This window comes from Anopheles gambiae, chromosome 2 (genome assembly GCF_943734735.2).
Source record: "Anopheles gambiae chromosome 2, idAnoGambNW_F1_1, whole genome shotgun sequence".
NCBI lineage: Eukaryota > Metazoa > Arthropoda > Insecta > Diptera > Culicidae > Anopheles > Anopheles gambiae.
This window is the reverse complement of record NC_064601.1, coordinates 58,273,179-58,296,639: the sequence shown is the minus strand read 5'-3', so window position 1 is coordinate 58,296,639 and position 23,461 is coordinate 58,273,179. Positions and strand designations below refer to the sequence as shown.

Genomic DNA, 23,461 nt, shown 5'->3' with positions numbered 1-23,461 from the left:
AAACCTACTGAATAGATTTCATTAATAATATCATAACAATTAAAATATTTTAATTTATATTAAAATATAAACAATATTTTTAAATACAATAACAAGTTTACACCGCAAAACTCAGCTAAAGACTTCTTCTTGTATTTGGACTATCTTCTCTCAACAAATTCTTTTACAATCAATGTTAAAAAATGGTTTATTTTTATGGCATTAGTTTATACCCGCGACATCACCACTGCATTTTGCGACTAGATAAATGCATTTCAACTGGCTCTCTGGCGAGAGAATGCTTTAAAGAAAGAGAAAATATATGCTTTGAATCACGTTGCGATTGTGGATAGTTTCTCGAGAGTTTCTTTTATCGTTAAATACCAGAAGATGCAATACTTTCTCTCTGTCTGATGCTATGTATCAAGATTCAGTAAAAACGAACACACCGGTGCTCGAAAAATGATCTTTGTAAACGTCCAATCCTCTCGTTGGTGAGTGGGATGACGAGCAACAATTCCCAGTTCCTATGAAATGTTCTGTGAGCTAGGCCAGTTACCGCCATTCAGTATCTCAAGGTCTATATCGGATACAAAAAATGGGTGTGAAAGGGATATGCGAAGTTGGTCGGCGAGCAACCAACAAGCAATTCCGATTAAATTTGTCGTGTTGGTCACTGTGACCACAATCTCTATCCATCATACGTCTTACTGTCGCGAAACCGTTAAGTAGCATGTGCACAGTACCTTTCAATAAACATGCAATTGAGAAACAATTACTTTCCTTTGTGAATTAAGTGAGTTGTATTCGTCAAATGAGTAATGAAAACAAAACAAAAATTATGATATCCAAAACCCAACGAGTATTAAAATTATTTAAATACGCTTATCATACTGCGTGTTTTAATAATTGTTTTGAAGGGTGAAATTAGGCTTGGAGTCGCTCATATGGTGAGTGCCTTTCACACCGAGTGCCATATACTTCTCAAAGGGGAAAATTGTCCGATACATCGAAAGAGTGCCACTAAAGAGAACGAGATGACTTATCTTTTTGAGTGGAAATGTACGAAAAAGTGAAATAGCAACGGGAAATAATACTGGTTAGAAAGAGTAAACACGTTCAACCTCCATGTTCTCTCTTACACAATACTACAGATTGGTTTAAAATATCAATTTGTTTCGCTCGCTCTCTCATGACAGAGAAGAAGCCATCTTCATTTCTCGCACTGGTTTTCCTTGCGCTTTGCGTTGTTATATGCGAAACTTTTGTATTGTGTCATAAACGAACTACTTGTCATAACGTAAACAACTTCGGACTTCTAAGATCGTATTTTTATTATTATAATATTAATAACAGTAAAAATAAAGCAACACTTATTGACAGGCGTGTGTTCGGGTGGGCGTCTGAACGAATAAAGACAAGCATTTCCGCGTTTACTAAAATAGCCATCAATAAATTGCCGTGTATAGGAAAGTCACCTACCGTCGCATTGGTTTTCGATTTTGTTTTTGCTTTATATCGATAAAAGTGACTATTTGTTTACAAGTTAAACAAAGCATAGTATTATCTTCGGTCAGTAATTTGATCTATACACATTTGAATCCATGAAAAAATCGAGGTTGCTTTCAATAGGTTAATGGTGAAAACGGGTTTTCTGTGACAGTAAATGGGAATCAACTATGAGCCTACTCAAAGAAAATACCAGTGCACATAATTGAAAATATGTAAAAGATGTGAAAAAAGATGTTCAAATCAGTGCGATGAAGTTTTTACACATATTGTGCAATTGGATGTAACTTGGTTTCAAGTGTATTTCGGCAAGTGTTTCGGATGGTTAAAAAATCGTGTGGTTATAGTTCTAACGTAGGCGGTTTGATATCAAGAAAAAATCAATCACGTACAGTGTAACAAGGAAAATTAATCAATGAAAACATAAAAGTGTAAAACAAATGTGTCGATACCGCAATATGTTTTCTTTATGATATTTAGGATACTAATAGCGCAATCGTCATTCTAGTGCACAAAAAGCATCAAACTAATAATGCTAAACCGCCAGAAAACCGTCTATAATAACGTTTTGCGTAAATTGTGATTATTAAATAAATAGCTTTAAACGAAGATACAAGCATCCTTGTTTAAAAGGGATTGTGTGTTGCTCAAGTGATGTAAGTATGCAGTTTATATACTTTATGCTTCATACTAACTATCGGCCTTTTACTAACCTTGAACTCTTGCAAATCCCCTTTAAAACTTTTGTCTCAGCTTAACTGAACTTGCCCTTACTTCAAGACGATAGCCTACAGGATTAATCATCAAATCGTCGGATTTGTTTATAATACAGCTTGAAAAATCTAGATCTGTTTTCCGACCTTAATCACAACCGTGCGCCCTTGGTGTACTACAGGTGATGCGGTCATGTCAAAGTTCATAATCGATAGCATGTTACCAAAATACGCTCAGTTCCAGCCGTTTATTAGCTCTCAGATTTCATCACAATCAATTTCCAACTCGAACTCGACAGTGTCGCAAACACCCAACTCGGAAGGCAGTCCATTGACTACTGGTAGTGAGGACAGCCCAAATTCACCACCAACCAGCAAAATGTATCCATTTGTTTCCAATCATCCGACTACACACACTAGCTACTCGACCATGCCAGGATTCTCTGGTTTAGATGATAAATCGTGCAGGTAACAAATAGAATTTTAATAAATGAGTTCAACGTTTAACAGATTTACCAAACGAAAACAAAAAAAATATATATATATTGCTTTTTTCAGTAGTAGGTATACCGATAGTGTAATGAATAGCTATCCTCCGATGGGAGTCCCTGGTAGCGCCAGTATTGCACAGTTTTACCAACAGGCAGCTGCGGTTTCTGCCGCGTCGGCAGGAGTCGGCGTTGACTCGTTGGGGTCAGCTTGTTCCCAACTTTCTTCATCCGTCGGTGGTGCGCAGTCTGGTCTGCCTGATATAACCCGTCATCCTTGGCTGGTTACTGGTGAGTAATGAATATTTTTATACTTTATGCTGACTTTATGCCATTAAAATAATTGTGTTAAAAACAGAGCAATGATATAGTTTTAGTTTTTGCTCCGTTTGGTTAAAATTTTTTTTTTGTTTATTGGCCAATCAATATAGTTCGTTTATATTCGTTTATTCGTTTATATTTTACTTTTTGAACTTATTGATTCGATACTCCAAAAATGTGAATGAATGTTTATTCATAACAATGCAGTACAACAAAACTTTAGGTGTTTACACGCTACAGTAAAAATCGAATCGCCTATATAATATAAAATATTCATATACTATATACATAGTACCATCAGATTAGTTCTCACTCTTGCATATTTCTATTCCATGTACTCTGTTTTATGTTATTCACGATCAATTGAATGATCTGCTGTCCTGTGTAGCATCGCAATCAGCTCTTCAGAAGTTTGCCAGTACAGGTTAGTATTAAAAAAAAGTTTTGAGTCTCGGAAAAGTGTTGCAAATAAGAAACTTAACAAAATTATTAGTACGATTAAGAAAGTATGAAATATGTTAACCTTATATGCATCAATTTATTTTTATTTAAGCTTAGTACTACTTCCCTACCATACCTTTATGCACAGCCATATTTTTCAATTCTGTTGAGATCCAGAACGTTATTATTAAAGCAGTGAATGTATCATTTAAGTAAAATATTTTTTCATGGTGGCGTTTTTATGGGGTTTTTATTTTAAACTATTATTATGACTGTTACCAAGCATTTGAAGCCATAACAGAGTTACAAAGCCACTTTTGTAGATTTACGTTAATTGGAGTAAAGTATATTTTAGTGATCTGTTTATATACATACCTTACAATAATTTTACAGAAATAACTTTCATTTACTTACTTACTTATCCGGCGCTACAACCGCTTTGCGGTCTGGGCCTGCCTCAGGAGTGTCCGAAACCGCTCGCGATCTCGCGCCACCAAGCATTTAAAGCCATAACAGAGTTACAAAGCCACTTTTGTAGATTTAGGTTATTTGCAGTAAAGTATATTTTAGTGATCTGTTTATATACATACCTTACAATAATTTTACAGAAATAGCTTTCATTTACTTACTTACTTATCCGGCGCTACAACCGCTTTGCAGTCTGGGCCTGCTTCAGGAGTGTCCGAAACCGCTCGCGATCTCGCGCCTTCGTCTGCCAGTCTGTTATTCCGGCCTTAATGGCGGACATAACTTTCTTAGCTATTTAAAAAAGACACAACTCTACAGCTCTTTGAAGGACTAAAACTAGTAATTTGTGAACATATTTTCATAATGCATTTATGAAAACATTTTTTTCACGTTTTATAAACATATCAATCAAAACGTGTAAAAAAATTTGCAAACAATTTCTTGCAATACCCACCATCGATTAAATAAATCAACGGTTCAAACTGATCAAATCAGTTCAAACCGTTCCGTAAACTTTAGTAAAACCCGAATGTTTTGGATTGATACATGCACAGTTAAAGAATGTATTTGTTATCTGATAATGTTTCTGACCTGCACCCACTCACTTCACCATACTTGATTTCTTAGACCGCTATGCAGGAGCTTGTAAACGGCTTTTAGCAAATGCAGACGATTTCAATATTAGATACGCGTGGGATACCAATGAAAGAAAGAGCGAAAGCTAAATCTGTTTGGATGGAAAAAGCAGTTCAGCCTTCAAATACGTATTCTATTATCTGTTAGTAGCTATTATCGAACTTTAAACCATTTCATTTATATTTGAGTCTTGCATAACAGATCGATGCATGAATTTATCAGACTAGATGACACACAAGAAATTATTGTTCATCCAAAGCGATATGCAGCCGGTGAAGTTTAGTTGAATTAAAATTAATTTTTTTAATCATTCATATTCTTCAGTCCCATAAGCGATCCTTAATTCCTTAGTTTATGACGAGCTTGGTTTTATTATTGAGCCTTTTGTCAAGCATGAATGAACGATATTTTAATTTATTTCATTTTTAAAGAAATAACCTATATTTTGACTAAAGCTACATTTCAGTTTCTAGGACAATGAAAAAGGATATTACGATTGCTGATAAATAATTTAACAAAAATGTAAAGAAACTGTAGCTAGGATTAATAGCCTGAGGTTAGACAACGACAAAAATGGAGATAGATGGAATTAACTAAAATAATTTAGAACAGGCTAGATTTGTGGCAATATTTTTTCTAATTGGCGGGTCAAAATTGAACTAGCGATTTGAAGTATTATTTTTTCAATTAACGCTTTCACGACCATAAGATATCAAATACTAAATTTCCCAGTACAACAGTTATGTACATATAACGTAAAGCATATCATCAAAATGTTTTTTTTTATTCTTTATTTGTTCAGAAACAGTGTAAATGTACCAGTATTGGGCAGGTTTGTGCAGCAGTTTCACTAAAACTGCTGGAACGCATACAATTTTCATTGTTTTTCATGAAAGTGACGTTATTTTGAACGATAAACTATCTTATTATGTTGTGCTATTTTTTATTTGCCGATTTAAATGTCTTTTTTAGAGATATTTGTGAAAATACAATCACTGTTTTTGTTCCCATTTTCTGCAGTTTGGTCCTATTTTCGGCAGGTTCTGCTCCTATTTTCGGCAACGGAAATACGGGTCGGAAAATGTTTTAATTAATGCAAATAGGCAGGCAAAAATGTTTGAAACAGTTTTACAATCTCACTTTCCTATAATTAGTGTTAAAAGTACTTAACATGTATTATTTATTTAATGTTGCCCATTTTGGTCATTTTGCTGGCAGTTTTTACAGTTTATTTGATGTGAGTTACAAACAACGAAGGGTTTGAAGAAAAGAGACAGTCTGTCGGAAATAGAGTACTGGCTCACAAATTATTATTTTACTCACATGTTATTGGATAATTTATAGTGAAATTGGTGATATTTGATACAAGAAATGTGGTTTTATGTGTCAACATACGCATTGTAGTGTTCTAATCGTGTTTTAAATGATTATGCAGCAAAATCAAAAGTGTGTTATTGTTTCAAGTTTCTGAGGAAGCCGACGACATTGAAGTGTCGAAAATAATTATTTACAGGGTATCTATTTTCGGCAGTATTTAAAGTGAATAATTACTTGTTTTTTTCTGATTTTAAAATTCCTAACGAGCTAGAATAATTTCAACAGCCATAGAAACTTTCATAAAAAACCACACTTTCATTGGTTTACTGTTCTGGTACTCTTAATAACGAAACCTGCCGAACTATTGGCTGGCAGCAAATCTGCCGAAAAATGTGAACTCTACACATTTGTTTGATCGCTTTGTTTGATATTTTGGAAAATATGAAAAGAAATGATGTGATACTTCGTATATGAATAACAAATGAGCATATCTCGTTTTGAAAAATATTTGTGGAGACTATTTTAAACGCATTTTTGCGTAATTACACGTTTTTAGTTATCCTGCCGAAAACAAGTACGCTGCCGAATACTGGAATACTGGAATACAGATACCCTACATTTGTTTTCACGGGTATATGTATTTTAACATTATCTTAGTACAACAGTCAATCCAAAAGTATTTCCCTTGATCGTAAAAGTTGTGTAATGCTGTGCTATGCAAGATGCCATAAACCATGTAATGGCATATCTAAACAGCAATAATATGCAACCATACGCAACTTGCCTGTAATTAAGGAAAGACCATGCGCACCAGCTTAGTTATATATTAGAAATTACGTTAACAAATGTCCTTACATGAAAATATTTTCAAGTTATTTTTGTTTGCTTGGCCTTAACTTCTTATGAAGGCATGTTGTCTTTCTAAATATATTTATTCCGCAATACCACAAAATCTGTCCTAGCAATAGAAGTATGATCCTATGGGATTCGAACCAAGTTTGGCCTTTTAATGGTCCGGAATGCGTCGGCATAGATAACCCTAGCTCTCCTGTACGGGACTATGTAGATTGATAAACTCTAACGTATACATCGCTTTCTCTTTGCCAAGGACAAAGCATCTCGAAAAGCTGTGCTGGATCAGTTGTTACTGCAGTTAGAAAGTGGTAACACCACAGGAAGCAGTCGACGGGTTATTCAATATTCTAACCAAAAGCTGGTTTGAAAGGATTGACCTTCCAAAAAATAAAGAGATTCTGGATTGGTTTCTCTTGATGGCACGCTGAAGTTCGGTATACCTTTGAAATTATTGTCAGGCATGCCTTTCTTCTGCGCTGGCGATATAAGGAGTCTAATTTCACACGCAAGGTTTTTACTTACGTCAATTTCTACCCAGCGGGACGGATGATTTTTGTTGTAATGGACTTAAAGATTTTTTTCATGCACGGAACAAACTTTTTCATGTTTGTTTTACTTTTTTTATAATATGGGATGGTATGATTTTATTTGATATCACGTAGAAATCTGTATATTCTGTATCTGTATATTTTATGTTACATTCAGCAATTCATACTTCGAGTAGACATTGTTTTTGAAACCGATCAATTATTACAGACTGTTAACAAATACATGCATGAAAAATAATAAATAATAAATAATGAAGTAAGGAGATACATTTGTACAAGATAAACGTTAAATGTGGGCATAAAATCATTCCATCATTCCATTATGCTTTGAGTGATAATTACAATTGGATGTTAGAAATAAGAAAACAAGTTTGTTTGAAAAGTGTTGATTTTAACAAACAAGGAGAAAGTTTGTTTATTTATGTAAAGCAATAAATAGTTTGATTGGTTTCATGCTTTGCTGTTTAGAAAAACACATGTTGTAAATACTAATTAAAATTATTAATTACATTAAAGCTGTAAATACTAATTAAAAAGAATAATCTCGGCATACAAAAACATCTCAAATCTTAACATTACTACAATGTTCACTTGCTATACTTCCAGATTGGATGAGCAATCCTTTTGATCGGGTAGTCTGCGGCGATTTTGCAGGTAAGTTATATTGACCAGATGCAGATATCAAGATAAATATGTTTGGAACTTAAAAAATACATAATGCGGTATTATGACGATTCAAAGAAAAGAATCAAGTTCAGCAAACGTGATTAAAACTATTGGAATTGTACAATTTTATCATAAGAAGCTGTTTTTGTTATGGACGTTATTGATTTATAACATCATAGCATAACACCAGATATTTTAGGGGCTCGTTATTTCTTGAACTAAAAAACAATAACAAAAAGGCGGGAAAAGCCATTTTGGATCATCTTGTTTGGCTCAAGATTAAAGTTGTAGGTTAATTTTCAAAAATTACAGACATTGCTTGAGTAAAAATAATCAGATTAGAGGGAAAATTGAAGTGTCGTTTGAATATTTTATAATTTCAATTCTTTCACATAAAATAAATCACAAAAAACTATCAAACGCAGTCGAAAGCTGGATGCTCTCAATACACTTGCTTAACACTCTCTTAATTCACTAATTCACAAGATACATCGAGACACAAATTGGGCTGTGTTTCACAGTTTTTGTGTAGTGTTTAAAATCATCTCGCAAGCGGAGACATTTTATCTTACCCTAATTTAATGAATGTTAAAAAGAATCCTATCGAGTTCAGTATCGTGTTCGTGGACCGGGCGATCATGGAGATAATATTATCATTTATGTAATTTATCTGAACATTTTCTTTAAATTAAACTGCTGATAATTTTAACTTACAGCTTTGGAGATTCAGTTATATTTATCATATTCAACAAAAAATCCAATAACTGTTCAGTTATTTCATATTATTTTAATCACGTCAAAAGCTGAGCTGCGGTTGACGGTTCTTTGTGATGATTAGAAAATCATGTGGAAACTTAAAAATTACTGTGATGGATACACAATATGAAGATGTTGTTGAAAAACGTTCCGTGGTTTATATTGGAAAAAGACTTGAAAACCCCTGTAATATGGTGACATTTTTTTGTGAATGCAAGACGTCGTGAGTGGTGAAAATTGTGAGCACATTCGAAAGCGGTTGGTAAAATTTGTGGTGGCCCTTTTAATTTTATCTTATGTGAGTGTGTGTCATTTCGTCGCATGCGCATAAAAATAAATCGATAGTTGTGGTGATTCTATTGGGATGAACAGAAGCTGAGCTTCAAAAATATTCTTATTTTGGAATTTTTACAATAGAAAATTATGGAAGTTGGGAAAAGTGTAGAAAAACGCTTTACATTTACAATAACTTTTTACTTTCATTTTTTTTTAGGATTTTAAAGAAAAGGCCAGAAATGTAAAGGTGTAAGATTTTACAATGATGTATCAGTTTCCACATTACATTTGTAATTTATGTATTGAATATGATTTCGATCTAGTCTCATTTATTGTTAAATTTTTTTATTCATCACGAACGACCTTAACGGCCGCATGGCTTGTTTTGTTTTGATTCGTTTTTTAATAAATTTGCTTATGAATCAAAATAAATAATAATAATACTTGTTTTTATTTATACATAAAAATTGAATGATTTTTCCTCTTTCGTAAACAAATACATTTTTTTCTTGAAATAAGTGTTACCAAGATTATCAAAAGGAAAATAATAGTGTGGGAGAAATATCCTTTCACAATTATTAAAGAATTATGCTCATTTGGTTTTTTTTCCGTTTTTCTCGTCCTAGCTCAATCGATGTTAGGTTATATTGAGGTAAAATAAGCGATTTTATTTGACAATCTTTCTTCTCTTTGTTATCTTGTTTTTTTTTTTTAATCTATACACCTTTCAGGAAATGTGTGATGTGTCCAATGTATGTTATAATGCCACGCCCAAATCAGATTTTTACTGATGATAAGTTTGCTCTCCTTTTTCATCCTTGTTGCTATCGTTGACTTTACTTGCATTTCTTTGTTAGTTTGTTTTATTCATGGTTTTGAATGCTCGAATCCTGTCCGACGTACAATTGCGTCGTTTTACAGCGGTTTCTCGGGCGTTGCGTGATGGAATGATAATTGCCATGGCTATCTTTTGAACAGCTACTAAGATTTTGAGTGATTTATGTAAGGAAATAGATCCAATCAAACAATTTGTTATAGGTAGCTGAGTGTTTTTATAAAAAAGCTACACTTTTTGCAATCACAACATGTTAATAAATGTAACTTCTTCTACATTTTGTGGCATGCGATGGCTTACTTTAAGTTTCATATAGTTTCATAAGATAATTTGTAAGCCGGTCTCGTAGTACAGTCGTCAGCTCGTGCGACTAAACAACATGCCCGTCATGAGTTCAATCCCCAAATAGACCGTGCCGCCATACGTAGGATTGACTATCCTGCTATGGGGGGGGAATCAATTAGTCACTGAAAGCCAAGCCCACAAATGGGTACAGGCAGGCCTTGACCGACATCGGTTGTTGAGCCAAAGAAGAAGAAGAAGTTAAATTTGAATGTACACCTGATATTCATATATTTCTGATATTTAAAAGTGTTGTTCATCACTTCCATAAAGATCAACTGCGATTGAATGTACTTTTTCATCTATTCTTTCGCAGTCTATCGTTGATCGTCTACTTGTTGTTAACATCGTTTTGTTTTATATGTTTACGATGAAGCTATAATAAATTATTCCTACATCCCATGAGCTAAAGAGTATATGTACACTTACGATAATTAAGCACTGGAAATCATCGGTCGTCACTACGTCTGGAATCGAATGATAAATATTTAGATATGGATTACCCAGCGTTGATTATTTGTAATAACACGCACAGTTGGTACACCTTTCAAATAAAATAAACTTGTTCCCACTAACGAAGCAACGTATGATACACAGTCAAAATATAATGATTTTCTTTTACAAACAGGGGAAATAACATTGTTCATTCACGGTAATAGTTTGTTTTGTTTCTCTTTTCCAGTTTTTGGACTAGTGCTACTAGTCCACTAGTCTGTCTAGCGATTAGCGACTAGCGCTACCAGGACTAGTCTGTGTGTGAAAATAGCTTTTTGTTGCAATAGCAACTGTAATTTAACGTAGTTAACAAAGAAAAATGAAATAACTTCTGTCTTGTCGTATGAAAGCACTCATTCTTTTTTTATGTTTTCTTCTGCACAATCGCTTATTTTACAAGTGTGCTACGACTCTACTGACTGTACTCAAATCTTCCGGTATGTTCCTTGCAACGATAAAATGGGGTTTTAAAGTGTTCTGTAATTGTGATAGGTTAAGCAGATTTTCGCAAATTAATTTATAGTGAACCCACCATCGAATATATGTACCATCAAATTGTATATCACGTCTATTGTATACATAATTTTTTTTTGCATGATTGTGCTACTGAATGTTCAATGATAAAAAAAACTTTCATATAACATTAAGCAGATCTCCATACCATAACATCATTGCCGACGGTGATATTTCTCACGAAAAAAAAGTTTTAGCATTGCATAGTATTGAATTCTTCTTGTTCGACAGACTTTTTGAAGTTAACGTATAGTTTAACGTTAACGTCTAATTTAATATAAATGCTAATTCATTTCTTTGTTGATCACGTATTCAACTGCTGGTTCAACGGAAGAGCATGACAACGGTAGAGCAGCCCCTTTCATTAGATTTTCTTAATATCACAAGAAATATTCCAATAAATTTGACGGCTTTGTGCTATTGCGACATTGGTTTTCCGGGAGAACGTACAAGCTCCTTTACCAAGGGTGCAAAGAAAAATGGCTTGCGTTTACATTGAAAGCATGCAGCAAATGAAGAATTTTTTTTTGAAATCTATTTCGTGTTGGTAAAGTGGGTTATCAAGAAGGCACCAAACATTTGTTTAATATAGTTATTTAATAAAAAAAATTTTTATGGTTTTTTTTTCATTCGTTTGAAAATAATATCTGCTAGTTTTTGTTTTTGACTTAAAGATTCAAATGCGATATAAAGTGCGACATTGCACGAGAAATAAACAATTATAATTACAATTAGTTTCCTTTCCATAATATAAAACAATCAACTACTAGATTTTGCACTGTACAAAATATTTTTTTTCTTATACTTGCTACTATAAACCAATATTTACAATTGTAGCTGTGACAGATAATCAAAGATTATCAAAAGTTATGCTGTGTGATAATTATTTGATGAGTTTAAGTTTCACAAATACATATTTGTATGTGTACTCGTTTTTCTATGGTATATGATTTCTTCTTTGCTATACATCGTGTGAAACATTGAGAAACAAAATGGATAAAATAGTTGTTTCATAATTCGAGTACCCATGTGTGTAGAATCATTAAAACATTGTGTTGCCTATTTTATTTATTGTACAAAATACAATTATGTTAAAAATTTCGTGACACTATTTCTCGATTCGACAACCCCAAACAAATGGGGGAAACAGTCATTACAGCTAGAGTTAAAGATGTAAATAGGTCGTTCTAGTGACTTTAAATTGTAACGTTCCCTTTTATAACAGCATTTACTCTTCTTCTTCCTCTTCTTCTTTTGGTTCAACAATAGTTGTCAGTCAAAGGCCTACCTGTACCACTTGTGGCGTTGGCTTTCAATGACTTTTGGATTACCCCCCATAGCAGGATAGTCAGCTCTACGTATGGCAGCACGGTCAATTTTTTGTTTTTTTTTGTCAATTGGGGCTTGAACCTATGACGGGCATGTTGTTAAGTCGTACGAGTTGACGACTGTACCGGACGAAACCGGCTCTATAGCTTAGCTCTATAGCTATATAGTATTTACTCTATAGCTTGGAAATACATTCTCTAAAAAGTAATAAACGATAAAAAATGATAAAAAAGTAAGAACGTCTGTTGATTCCTCAACCCATTGCAATACCATTTTAAACAATGACTAAAATTTTTGATAAGAGTTCTGCGTTGGAAATGCTAAGGATACAAAAACATGTTGTTTTTTTTATTGTATGTCAAAAAAACTCTGTTTTGAGGCTATATCAAAGTTTTCAATCGAAATTGTTTTGTTAAATATTCTTACAGCAATAAGGACGGATGGAAAATTCTGTGGAAAATTTTATGTTTAATAGATTAGAAAAATTAAGAGAAACGAGAAACAAAAAGTACACTGATGTTATCGCTGTCACAAATGTATTGATTTTTTTTTATTCAGAAAGAACGGCTTTGGCCGTATTGCTTAACTAAAATGTATTGAAATTCAAGAAAATGCTTTACAAAGGAGTTCAAAACAAGCAGTACACGTGAAAGAAATACAAGTACAGAGGAACTTTACACCAATGTGCTTAGTATTACTGGAGCAACGATATTGGTGAGAAATTTTTTAACAACGATTGTCTGGATTGTGGGGGAAGTTTTTCGTTTTATCGTTGTATTGTAGAATTATTGTTGCCAGTTCGTAGTCAAATTTCTGACATGCACACATTTCATACTCATTTCCTTACACCAGCTCGTAAATCTCAAAGATGATCATAAAAATATGCAACGCTACATTCAAATGCAAGTGACTGTTAGGACTATGATTGACAATAATCGGAATATTATTGTGACTATTATTCGGTCAACAATGTGAAAACGTGGTTTTATGTTCATACTAGAATTTCTATACGTAGAGGTATGGATGACAATGAATATGTTGCTCAGCAAATGTATAATTTCTATGCTTGGACATAATTAAATATATTTGTGCTGCTTTGCTAGCGTGTAAACAGATCGTTTTTAGAGGTGTTTTTGATGCGTATGGAATGAATGTTTGACTTATGGAGCATAGTAGGCGCGTAATAACTAACACTGTTTTACGACAACTCACTAGAATCAGGAGCGTAACTAAGCGTTGGTAGGTAAAAAATGTATGACATCAGCAATATTGCTGTACCTATTTTGTTGTTTCTGTCTGTACAGTGCGATATGTTTTTCTACACCAACACATATTCCATTTACATCACAACAAATTTGTCGTTCTTTTACATGATTTTCAACACCCTAAGAAGAACAGTCAAACTCAGTCCAGCTTGAAACGTTGAAAATTATGTGCAGAACTGAAAATGTATTGTGATTTATTACGATACGTGACAGATTTTGAACTTGCAAGCGTTAAACAATGCGGTTCAGAATGGAAAGGTACTTAGTGAGTACAATTTGTGTAAAATTTGTGTTTAAAAAAAATTATAATCAACTATTGTTTCTTTAAAACGGTGAATTAATCACACTTGTTTTATAATAACAGATTATTTTTAAATGTTTTTATAGTGATCAATCAGTAATTGTCTCATCTCATCATCAAACACAGAGATCCGCAAGGGATTTCATTATTATCCTTGGTTTTACGTAGTATATGTATATGTATATGTATATGTATATGTGTATGTATATGTATATGTATATGTATATGTATATGTATATGTATATGTATATGTATATGTATATGTATATGTATATGTATATGTATATGTATATGTATATGTATATGTATATGTATATGTATATGTATATGTATATGTATATGTATATGTATATGTATATGTATATGTATATGTATATGTATATGTATATGTATATGTATATGTATATGTATATGTATATGTATATGTATATGTATATGTATATGTATATGTATATGTATATGTATATGTATATGTATATGTATATGTATATGTATATGTATATGTATATGTATATGTATATGTATATGTATATGTATATGTATATGTATATGTATATGTATATGTATATGTATATGTATATGTATATGTATATGTATATGTATATGTATATGTATATGTATATGTATATGTATATGTATATGTATATGTATATGTATATGTATATGTATATGTATATGTATATGTATATGTATATGTATATGTATATGTATATGTATATGTATATGTATATGTATATGTACGGTGTATATGTATATGTATATGTATATGTATATGTACATGTACGGTGTATATGTATATGTATATGTATATGTATATGTACGGTGTATATGTATATGTATATGCATATGTATATGTATATGTTCGGTGTATATGTATATGTACGGTGTATATGTATGGTGTATATGTGTTTTCAATAAATATTGAAAAAAAATGCAGAGCGGGGTATGGTATGACTTCATCAACCGTTGAAGGACGTAAGGAATCGTCACTTTCGCCGATGAACTCGATTGCCGATAGAGTTTAATATCAGACAGTCATAAATAAATACTTCTCCAACCAAATCTCTATGATTCTAGGGCTTTTTTTGCTATGGAACATTTCCTAGAGTAAAATACTGAACTTTCTCCTTCACAGTTCTTTACCGCTAGCCAAGCTCTTTTATTCGAGGGGTTAAACATTTCAAGGCAATTCCCTGTAGTCTCAATGATAGTGGAATGTCAACAATTTACGGTCGTCATATTTCATCATCAGTGGGGAAATCCAGGCTTACAAAACTCCCCTCCCTGTCGACCCAAACTTCACGAAGCCATGCTTGAGAAGCGATGTACAACAGTAAACATTTTAGGCCAACGTGGTGTTGAATTTGGTGTTGAAAATACTGTCTCTGTCTCTATCACGCAAGGAATACACCGTGTGCTATGTATCAAGGTGTGAAAGCAGCCATCTTTAGTTAATTAATAAGTGTTTAAGAATATTGCCAAAGTACCTATTTTTATTCAACATATATTACGAATCATTCTGCCCTATACAATGAAACTACAGATTAAGTATTATTATTCTTATTCGATGCATTATTTGTACCTGATATTTAGGTCTCTTGAACGTATAATGAGACTGTTAAATTAGAATATAGACCATTTCATGCTAAAGTATCATGTTATGGTGAGGCTCAAGGTTGATCAGGAATTTTTTACCGGAATTTACTTGTTTCCAAATATTTCGATAGAGGTAGTTTTAAAAGACACAAGTCATATGCTTTATGCCACAAGAAATTAATTTTGATGAAATATTATGACAATCTAATATCAGGTTTTTTATGGCAAATGTAGTGTAAACGGTCACTACAATGATAATTAAAAGGTATTGCTAAAACTGATATATTGTTACCCTGTGTTATTAAATACGTGTAACTGATATATTGATGTGTTAGAAGTTAAATGTTTTGGATAAGACCACACATTCATGGTGCCAACATTTAATGATAAATTGAAGGGGGGGGGGGGGGGGTTCTGAGATTCTAGCCAGCTATTTTAAATATAGTTTACAAAACTACATGCCAAAAAATTTTCCAAGTCTCGGATTTTTAGCTTAGATTATTTAGTTTAGATTACAGCCGTAAAAATATGTAAATATGTAAATAAATACATAAGATCAGATTAGCCATAAATTATTGAAGTTTTTTTGGCAGAAGCATAAATATTTTTTTAATTGAATATTACTATTCCATTTCAATCTTTAATTTATAATTTATTTTTAATTTAAACTATATTTCAAAATACTGTAACCCATTTCAAACAGATCGAAAGAAAACAAAATATATTTTAATACCAATATTTTACAAATACAAATGGTAAAATACAATATGGTGGACTGAAACTGTAATATGGATAAAACTAGGATGATGAAGTTGTTTCACCGATAGGCTGAAATTTATTCTTTATTGTTATAATTATCTAGTTATTGCATTAACATTATGCATTATGCAATTTGATTGTTTTTGTTCGGAAATAATTGTACGAACTGTAATAGATATATCATTTTACACACCAGAAAGTATAATATAGATGTACATAAATGCTCAATAAATACGTCACTAAACGAGTAAAGTCAAGTGATATAGCAGTGCAGTGAGCAATGTCATTTGTGTTCATTGTATACTTTTCGATGTCGATGTGAAATCAAGATCACGATAGATTAGCATTGAGCATTTCTTTATTGTATATTTTCGCTCAGGTAAATGAGAGTTTGCATTATAATCATAATTAAATATACATTTATTGCACGGAAGAAAAGTGCCGCACTAAAAAGTGTGTAGTAAAAAAGTGTGATGAATGTTTTTAATCTGCTTTTCGGGGTCTAATTGTTCATGAAGGAGTTTTCGGCCACTCGGAGGAGTTTCGTTTTATGAAACTGGCTCATTTTGTGAAAAAGTCTTGCAGGTTCCGACACGAATCAAAAAAACTATTGTTGAAATTTTAGTTCTTATACTTCTCCAACAAAATGGATCAATAATAATGACAGAGAAATTTTGCCCTACAAATATCTTCTCAATGATTAGGATTATAGATTTTATTTGTTTTTATCCACGTTTATATACCCATCTTACCGGCACATTTGCGGCCCTACAAAAATATTTCAATATTCATAAAAATTATAAGGCAAAGAGCCTCCCGCATAATGAGTTTTTCGTATTACGAGTGAGACACTGGAACGGATTAAACTCCCTATGCGGGGTTCCTCTGTATATTTAAGGGAAACATAAAAAAATCCTCAGCAAATTTCTTCTGTTCCAGGACCTAACGGATGTCCACGCCGGCGCGGTCGTCAAACCTACACTCGGTTTCAGACGCTTGAACTTGAGAAGGAATTCCATTTCAACCATTATCTAACCCGCCGACGAAGAATCGAAATTGCGCATGCCCTCTGTTTAACAGAGCGACAGATAAAAATCTGGTTTCAAAACCGTCGAATGAAATTAAAGAAAGAACTTCGTGCAGTCAAGGAAATCAACGAACAGGTACGTTATATCCCTGTGCATCTTCAAAGTCAAACAACCAAGTGAAAGCACTTCGTTTTAACGATTTTTATAGCAAGTCTTATAAAACATTTCAAATTAAATCAATATTCCCATTTCACAATAACAGGCTCGCCGCGAGCGTGAGGAACAAGACAAAATGAAGAACGAATCGCTAAAATCCGCCCAACAGCATCACAGCCAAAAACAGGCTCAACAAGAACACACGGTTGTTGGCTCTCAACAAACCAGTAACGGGGGTGGAACTGGTGGAGGAACTGGTGGAAGTGGTGGTGCAGGAAGCGGTGGTAGTTCTGGAAACCTTGGAAGCCACCTGCATCATCCTTCAATCGTTTCGCAAAATGATCTGAAACTTGGGCTTGGTGGAATGGGAGTCGGAGTTGGAGGAAATCTCAGTATGATGGGAGGTCTGGATAATAAAACGAATCAAGACATCCTTAAAGCAGTTAGTATAGTTCAATGCTAAACCTATTCAAACTATAGCTTATTTCAATAGAATCTTTTGTTTTTGGTTTACTACCTGACATAAATTTCAGTATGTTTTGGTCCTTTATAATTTGCTTCCTTTCAAGAAGAAGATGGTCTGTTTTGTATTTGCACGCCACACAATGCAGCAGAGCGATACTCTTTATTTTAGTATACACGGCATGGCGACATGATAAAATTGTTTTTGAATTGTAATCAGTTAAGATGTATTTTACATAATTTACATTGATATAGTTTGAAGTATCGATACTCTAACGTATTGTAAAACTGAAATCAGTATTTACCATATTCTTACTGCTTTCTCTCGAACAAGCGTCAGAGTGTTTTCAACCTTATTATATTTTTAATAAATTAATTTTCCTCTGCTGGTTTGATTCTTATTAACTCTTAAAATAATTCTTTTCAATTTTACTTTACTTTTGTTTTCTGCTTAAATTTTTTTATGGCCAAGTAAACTTTAATAATTAAAACGCGATTATCAAATGTATACAACTAAATATTCTTTCCCATGATACATTAATTTCTCTCTTCCAGGTTATGCAACATAACAAACGATGGGATTAGAGTTTTTTGCATAATCACATAAAAAGTGTTTAAATAATGGATCATTATTTTAAAGCACATCTACAGTTTTGATTTATACAACGTCTTATGTTCAAGGAAGTTTTTTTAAAGCATTGGATGGCTAAATGCTTATTAATTTAAGTAATTGTTTTAAACACAATATTGAATCATTTATACTTCTCAAAATACTCGTTCCTGAAAATACTAACAGCTGACGGATCACTTTTTGTTTACCAAATTTGCAGCAGTTAATTTTCAAAATTTTCTTTTTTCTTCTCTTTCTTTTCATTATTCCATTAATGTACCTGTCATATGTTATGATTATTTGATTGGTCTTCTTGACACTTACTTGTCATATACGAACGACATTTATGCAATGTACAGCACAAACTTGAATACTACCAATGACTGGATGAGTTAAGAACAAAGATACATTCAAATTGCTGTCCAATCAAACAACGCTACTCTGTCCTGTCTACACATTTCAACTTTCAACTGGATTAAAAATGGCGGATAAGTATTCAACGCTTAGTAAAAACACTGTAATTGGAACAATGCGGCATTGGTCACGAACAAATTGACTTCAATATCTCTAAAGGAAACGAGATATGGAGACTTACCTATGCTATTGCTTTTAATCCAACTTCATTTGAATGGTTATCCACCAGCTGCAGGAAAAACAGCACAGCGCATAGATGACACGGAACATCCCACAGAATCGGAAAATAGCATTTTTAATGTAAACAATATAGATAATCAAAATATATCTTTTGACCGTCTTTGCCCTAACATTTGAGCAAATGAATACGATAGGCACAATCAAAGAGCATAACAAGTAAAAGTCATCTTCAGATAAACAATAGTGGAGAGCTGCATCGTAAACCCACATTTGGTTAGAAACAATAAGTTCTAACAACAATCAACAAAGTTTGTCTCCATATATTTTTCCATTCAGCTAAGTTACATAAATAAGTGTAGTTTATGGAGAAAACAACACTTCAATATAAAACGCTGTAACGAAACAAAACAGGACGTAACTTAACATAGAACTCGTCAATCGATAGGTGTATAATGATAAGATAGAAACAAATGATACGTACTAGTTTGTAAGAAATTAATAATTATTTTTTGCGATTCCTTCCATCAGGATGATCATTATGATGTGTTCTGGTAATGATTTAATACCACCAATCCCTTTTTCCTTATCGAAACAATTTTCCTTATATGTTAACCAGTGTCCAACGTATTTTTTTATAAATGCTAATATATAGCCGCAATATGCTTAAGCTTCTTCAAGACTTAGTAAAAGTCATAGGATGGACTAGAACATAAATCTAAAACTTTTTTCAGTTACAGTTGCAACGTTTGAAGTATGTAAATTAATGAATTTAATGAATATTTGCTTGAGTGTATTTGTATTTAATTTTTTAAATATAATTTAAATTTCAAAAAATACTCAAGTTGAACATAATCACCTTTCCTGCAGCATACTACTATTATATTGTTGTCTAACGTGACGCCCGTCCTCATATTTTTCATAGTTTTTGTTTTGTTTCTTATTTAAGTGTAAGTCTAGAATTTGAACTCTAAAAATAACTTTAATTCAGATGTTGTATTTGGGAGATAATCGAATGAACAGTATAACCGCGATTAAATATCAGTCAGATGCAATTAACATATTTTTCAGCGCTCGTTCGTGCGTTTGTTTTACTCCGATTAGAAAGTAACAGTGACAACAAAGCGTTTAAAAACGCTCACCATATACGTAATTAACATGTAGACTTTATTTAAGAAATGCGTCATTATATACTAAAATATGTGTAAAACTATCTTTAACAAATTGAGACAAAATTTAATACATCAAAACAAAAACAAGAAAAATAAAAAATATATAAAAGTAAAATATGTTTCCTGTCATCACTCAAACAGATCCATTTAATGAAGTCTACAAGTGTGAATATTCAGCTTCATTATCATTTTAAATTTATTTTCTGTGATGTCATGTCATTCATGTGCATAACATTCTACGCAGTGTGTACACCTCAAGAATATTAATGACGTAAATGAAAATCTGTCCATTTGTTAATACGTAATGAAAAAAGTAAATAAATACATGCATACTTACGCATATTTATATAAATACACATTAAAACGTCAGAACGATTAGCGCATCAATAACCAAATGCAATAAAATGATGCTGGCCAAAAAATCAGCAACATGCATTTTAAACATCTTACCACTGTTTAATACTGTCTAAAATAAATATTGGTTTGGTTTTTAACTTTTTCAAAATTTGTCATTCAACATATATACAATGAGGTGTTGAGAAACACAATAACAAGTATAAATAAGTGAATCAAATATTGTTTTGTATTATCCATATGTCAAATTAGTTTTGGTAACTTAATTCCATCACATTTATGTTTTTGTTTTTTGTTAATATAATTTGATAAATTCTTAGGATGTAAACAAAATATGGACTGCAATGACAGAATCATGAAAATAGCTAAAATAGCTAACAAATCAGCATGAATTTCGGAAATGAATGAAAAACATAATATTTGTGATGCTGTATGTTGTTAAAAAAACATGAACACGGAATACGTAATACGAACCAGTAGTTTTTCTTTAAACACATAAAGAAAAAAAGTATATATATATATAAATATAAATATATATATATATATATATATATATATATATATATATATATATATATATATATATATATATATACCCCTAGCCAGTAAAGCCAGTGTCAAACTTTTTTTTTCTTGCCATAACTGATACATAAATTTTTTTTTCGAAAAAATCATTTGTGAACTTATCTTGTATTGTATTCTTTCGGTTACATTCTTCTGGATCTCATTCAAGAGCCCCCAAGAATCTATACATGTGGCATTATCAAATCGGACATACATCATATTTCTTAAATAATAAGCTAGTTTAGACAGACTGGCTGCATGTGGCAAGCATTTTATTGCTCAAAATTGAGCAACTAAATAGGGAGTGCTACCTAATGAAAATGATAACTTGGAATACGTAAACTGACGTAGAATATAGATTTGAACGAAATGTGAAAATATTCTATAGCATATGTGTGTGCAAAAAGTGAGGATGAACAAAGAAAAATCGATTCGATGTATTGTTTTTCTACATGACAATGTAATATGAATAAGAGCAAAAAATACAAAAAATAAAAAAGAAAAATCAATAAATTGCATGAATTCAACTAAAATCCACTAGCTTTATTGTTTTGATTGATACGGTATAAACTTCTTCTTTGGCGCAATAACCGTTGTTGAACGAAGGCCTGTCTGTGCTATTAATGAGCTGAGCTGTGACTTATTGATTCCCCGCAGCTGGATCAGTTCTACTTATGAGGGAGGGGGGATGATGGTGAGGAAGGAGCACGATCCATACGGGGCTTACGGCAGGAACCCATGACGGGCATGTTATTAAAAAGAGCAAGTTGACACTAGACCGGACCAACACTTTAAACTGTAGGCGATCAAGGGACATTTTAACAAAGCCTGTCTGCAGGGTTTATGTTTTGGACTTCTTGTTTTTAATTTAAACATTTTCATTTTAACTTGATGGATTCTGGTGCTCGAAAAAAATCAAAACAGTTATGGATAGCTTTACAAATATGTTTCTGCTACAACCTACGCGATCGTTCAGGCCCATATATGTTTTAAAAAATTCTTAGGACTACGCATCTCAATAGGCAATGCAACAAGAGAACGGTTGGGATGGCATTCGATCACGTCCTACGTTTATAATAACTTATAATTTTTATTTGTTGTAAACCATTCCCAACTATGGAAAGAAAAGGCTGTAGTGCTTTGCGATATTAAAATGCATTTCGAAAATTTTATCGTTGTACCTGTATGTTAAAGTGCGATTTCTAATTCATTAGGAATCGCATTATAATTGATCATAATTATCAATCCCATATGTGTGTGATGTCAGTTTGTTTGGCATTAGTTCTTATACAAAAAAAAAAATGTTTTTATTCATCCTCCTTTTACATAAAGCAAAACAAACCCTCGTTGCGTCGAATATTCACATCAAGTCATTATTTTGTCATGCTCTGTCTTACAAGGTGGAAGTGAATGTATGAATTGTGCAAAATACTGTTTCCCATCTCTTTTTTGTCAAAAATTGGGGACTTTTAGTACATAACCTATTACAAAAAAAGGGTCGTACCATAACTATAGAGACACATCGAAAAATAAGTGTTGTATACTATATTTTTTATTTATATAGTACAAATAACGTTATATTATATTATATTTTAGAAAAATATTTTAACAATTTGTTTAACGATTTTTAAAGTGTTATTATTACTTTTTTATTTTATGAATTTTATAAAGATAATTATCAATATTGAAGTATTTGAGGTATCAAAAAAAATCAAACAAATATCGTTTTTAACAATTTACGATTGTAGTGAAAGGGACGGTTCCATAGTACAGTCTTCAACTCGAACTCGTCATGGGTTCAAGCATAAAATCGACCGTCCCCCCGTGACAAGGACTGACTATTCGGCTGCTTGATACTGAATCTAGTCTCAAAAGCCTATATAGGCCGGCATGTCCGCGTAGAACGTTTACGTCAAATAGAAGAAGAAGAAGTATAAGGAGATTGTTTTGAAAATACATACGAAAGAACGTAAGATTTTGAAAAAGTAATTTGAAATTGGCATGAGAGTCGTATCAATTTAGTGAATAAAGGTTCAAAACTGATCCGATTAAAAAAAGCGACTCAAAATTTCAAACATGATTATTAGCAGAATCTAAATATTTACTATTGTATAGC

The 23,461-nt window shown here is 32.4% G+C and overlaps 1 protein-coding gene across 10 annotated transcripts; it reads left to right on the top strand.

Annotated features, from left to right (window-relative positions):
* Positions 1 to 622: 622 nt before the first annotated feature.
* On the top strand, positions 623 to 21,878 carry LOC1272718 (homeobox protein abdominal-A homolog). Of its 10 annotated transcripts, XM_061650849.1 has the most exons (9): positions 668 to 2,144; positions 2,242 to 2,383; positions 2,501 to 2,669; positions 2,760 to 2,980; positions 3,399 to 3,434; positions 7,882 to 7,929; positions 17,348 to 17,571; positions 17,699 to 18,034; positions 18,610 to 21,878. In XM_061650849.1, exons 3-9 carry the CDS (start codon positions 2,581 to 2,583, stop codon positions 18,637 to 18,639), a joined length of 984 nt encoding a protein of 327 aa, XP_061506833.1. In that variant the 5' UTR covers positions 668 to 2,144; positions 2,242 to 2,383; positions 2,501 to 2,580; the 3' UTR covers positions 18,640 to 21,878. The 10 variants fall into 10 exon arrangements, with proteins under 10 accessions (XP_061506831.1, XP_061506834.1, XP_061506828.1 ...); XM_061650850.1 differs by having other exon boundaries at positions 635 to 2,144; positions 2,242 to 2,669; positions 2,763 to 2,980; positions 19,024 to 21,878; XM_061650844.1 differs by having other exon boundaries at positions 638 to 2,144; positions 2,242 to 2,669; positions 2,763 to 2,980.
* Positions 21,879 to 23,461: the final 1,583 nt, after the last annotated feature.